At 33.3% G+C, this 3,329-nt stretch overlaps 1 protein-coding gene across 2 annotated transcripts; it reads left to right on the top strand.

The window, feature by feature from the left end:
• The first annotated feature begins 464 nt into the window (after positions 1–464).
• On the top strand, positions 465–2,817 carry LOC124832073 (nicotianamine aminotransferase 1-like). Of its 2 annotated transcripts, none has more exons than XM_047306290.2 (7): positions 465–749; positions 862–1,201; positions 1,274–1,492; positions 1,797–1,856; positions 1,939–2,094; positions 2,176–2,269; positions 2,357–2,817. In XM_047306290.2, exons 1-7 carry the CDS (start codon positions 514–516, stop codon positions 2,473–2,475), a joined length of 1,224 nt encoding a protein of 407 aa, XP_047162246.1. In that variant the 5' UTR covers positions 465–513; the 3' UTR covers positions 2,476–2,817. The 2 variants fall into 2 exon arrangements, with proteins under 2 accessions (XP_047162246.1, XP_047162178.1); XM_047306222.2 differs by having other exon boundaries at positions 1,936–2,094.
• The last annotated feature ends 512 nt before the right edge of the window (positions 2,818–3,329 follow it).

Raw genomic sequence — 3,329 nt, 5'->3', positions numbered from 1 at the left:
TAATCTTTAAAAAACGTTCGTTTTAGTCGAAAAAACGAACGTTTTGAGGACTAAAAACAAAATTTTGAGGACTAAAACGAACGTTTTTCTAAAGAATGAGGACCAAATTGTACCTTACTTTAGAAGAGGGACGAAAACCAGAAACGACCAATAGTTTAGGGACTAAAAACATATTTAACCCTTTATTTTTTTTATCTTTTTTTTCTTTATAAATATAAAAAATAACTTTTTTAATAATCAAAATATTTTAAATGTGGATTATCCACAGTTAGAACTAATGTGAAAAAAACATTTTCCTTATATTACAATATAGTATAAAATTGTATAAAAATACCGTCATAATGATAATTATATGGTATTTATACGGTAACATATTTTTCTCTGTCATGCTAACTTTTGACAGAGATGCTATCTATATATGAAGTTGGTCTCATTCTTAGTATTGTGTTCTTAGCTATCTTTGCTACCTTCTCCTCATAATTCAATCATCATCCTCATTGACCAACTAAGATTATGGAGGACAAAGAGTTGAATGCTTCAAACATCACTGTGGGAGGAATCTATGACATGTTGCTGGACAGCGTCAACCACGAAGACACCAGACCTGTGATTCGTCTTGGTCGTGTAGATCCTACTGATAACCCACTGTTTCGTACTACAAATGTGGCTCTTGATGCTGTTACAACATCAGTTCACTCTTTTAACTTCAACAGTTACCCTCCCACTCATGGCTTACTTCAGGCTAAGAGGTTTGTTTCTTCAAACTTCTTTCTAAATCATTCTACAATCTAATACCAATAATCACTTCATCAGTTTGTGATAAACTCAAAAACCTTATCACTATCATATATTTCATAACAGGGCTATTGCAGATCATCTCTCCTCTCATCTTCCACATAAGCTCTCAGCAGAGAATGTTTTTCTCACCATTGGTGGCACACAAGCGATAGATATAATCTTACCTTCCATTGCACGTCCTGGGGCCAACGTTCTCCTTCCAAAGCCAGGGTACCCTCAGTACGAACTTCGTGCCTCTCGTTGTGACCTTGAAGTTCGATATTTTGATCTTTTGCCTGAGAGAGGTTGGGAAGTTGATCTTGACTCTTTAGAAAATTTAGCAGATGAGAATACTGTGGCTTTGGTCATGATCAGCCCCAGTAGTCCTTGTGGGAATGTGTTTGCGTATGAACATCTGAAAAAGGTATCTTTAGTTGAAATTCATTTGGGTTGAGAAAAATAAAATGTATTGATTTTTCATGACTATTAATTGCAGGTTGCAGAGATTGCAAACAAACTTGGAATCTTTGTCATCTCTGATGAAGTTTATGCCCATGTAGTTTTTGGAAGCAAACCTTTTGTGTCCATGGGAGAGTTTTCTTCAATAGTGCCAGTTATTTCGATTGGTTCTTTTTCAAAAAGATGGATTATTCCTGGTTGGAGAATCGGTTGGATAGCCATATGTGATCCTCAAGGAATTCTTCAAAAATCTGGGGTTTGTTTTTGTTCATAACCTTTTTGTGCTTAAAAAATTATTGCTCTAAAAGTAGTTGTTTTATTTAAAAAAATTAAGTAGGAATAACCTAGACATAGAAAAAGTATTACATGATTCAATATTGTCACTTAATCATATTCGCAATCAATATTTATGTAATCAAGTTAACATTTTTTACTTACAAGAAAATAAACTGATAAAACTCAATTGTGTGTTAACCATGTTAGATTTATCAGCAGACATCTTAATATTTGACTGAGACTATTTTATACTAATAATGCAATTGTTTTTTCTTGTTTATTAGATCGTGTCCAAAATAACCGATTATATAGAGATCACTGATAACCCTCCAACCATCGTGCAGGTAATAACCAATTGATATAAAAATAACTAATTAATACATGTTTATCCATTGTAAATAATAGTGCATTTTACATTATCAGCAGGCAGCGATACCAGAAATACTTGAGAAAACTCCAAAGGATTTCCATTCAAATAATCTTGGTATACTGAGAGAGGCTGCAAACATATTCTATGATGGGTGTAAGGAGATCCCTTGCTTGACATGCCCTCTGAAACCAGAAGGAGCCATGGTTGTAATGGTGAGTGGCATAAAGAAATTTACAGTTTTCATAATGTTGTAGATTAGTAACATTATCAACTAATGAAAAATGATGGAGTAGGTGGAGATTAACCTTTCCCAACTTGAGGATATTGTTGATGATGTACAATTTTGCAGTAAGTTGGTCAAAGAGGAATCTGTAATTCTTTTTCCTGGTAAGAATTTTTTCAAGTCATTATTGAAATTCCATTGACTTGTGACAAATGATGAAGATGCGATGATCAAGGATAATATACATGTAGGTGTTATCGTTGGACTAAAGAATTGGATTCGGTTTAGTCTTGCTGTTGACCCTTCTGATCTGAAAGAAGGTCTTAGCAGGATAAAAGCATTCGGTCTTAGACATGCAAAGTTGTCATAAGTCATGCTATATGAAAGGTGTATCAGAGAGGTGGTGGGAAGTGTGTTTACTTTTGGATGTGTTGAGTTTCAATAAGGCATTTTATGCATCTAAATATAGTCACATGTACTGATATAATATCATATTTATTGGGAGTGCCTTAATGATGCAGTGGAGTTGCCATATATGATTTGTGGCATTGTATTTGTATAATTTATGCTTCCTTTGTTTGGTGTCTTCGTCTTGGTTTAGCTTTTTCCTCAGATGGCCAGTTTGGTTTTGCTAGTTATCTGTGTGTCTCCATGGAGTCTTGTTTATGCCTTATGTTAAGCATTTCTTATTTATTAATAAAATGTTACTTTGTGAAAATGAAATCGTATATGTTATATTGCACATTCGATTAATTCTATCCAGTGTAGAAGAATGCATGATAGTTCTACTTATTTCATGATATTTTTCTGCTTTGAACATATTTATTTTGAACATTATTTTAATGATTAGTTGGACACTTTCTAAATTTTGTTCTGTAAACTCTAGTGGAAAGGGAAAAGAAAACGTATAAATATTGAATGTAAGAAGAAGAGAAGGCAACGAAAAGAAAATGTTTTGGTTTATTTATTGGGTCGAGATTAAGTCAACTTCTTCTTCAAAAAGTTTCAAATCTCCAAACAGGTCAAGGTTTTATCTTTAATCCATTCTTACTACTGTTTGATCGATTGGAGTCCTACTTGTAGAAAACACTCTAATGCTAAAGTCAGTGTTTTCTGATAACACTAATAATAAATATACATTAATGTCACCAACTACCTTAATATCAAACTTGTATTTATAGATTTTGGGATGAGTTTCTGACCAATGTTGGTCTAATTACGACC

The sequence above is a fragment of the Vigna umbellata genome, chromosome 9, assembly GCF_029865625.1.
Source record: "Vigna umbellata cultivar VRB3 chromosome 9, Vumbellata_1.0, whole genome shotgun sequence".
Taxonomy (NCBI): domain Eukaryota; kingdom Viridiplantae; phylum Streptophyta; class Magnoliopsida; order Fabales; family Fabaceae; genus Vigna; species Vigna umbellata.
This window is presented reverse-complemented; position numbering and strand designations above follow the sequence as displayed.

What these genes read in the sequence shown, in the direction of transcription:
- LOC124832073 (XM_047306222.2), top strand. Translation starts at nt 514, where the DNA reads ATGGAGGACAAAGAGTTGAATGCTTCAAACATCACTGTGGGAGGAATC. An exon ending in CGTATGAACATCTGAAAAAG is followed by an intron (nt 1,202 to 1,273) that starts GTATCTTTAGTT and finishes TATTAATTGCAG; the next exon opens with GTTGCAGAGATTGCAAACAA. An exon ending in ACCCTCCAACCATCGTGCAG is followed by an intron (nt 1,857 to 1,935) that starts GTAATAACCAAT and finishes TTACATTATCAG; the next exon opens with CAGGCAGCGATACCAGAAAT.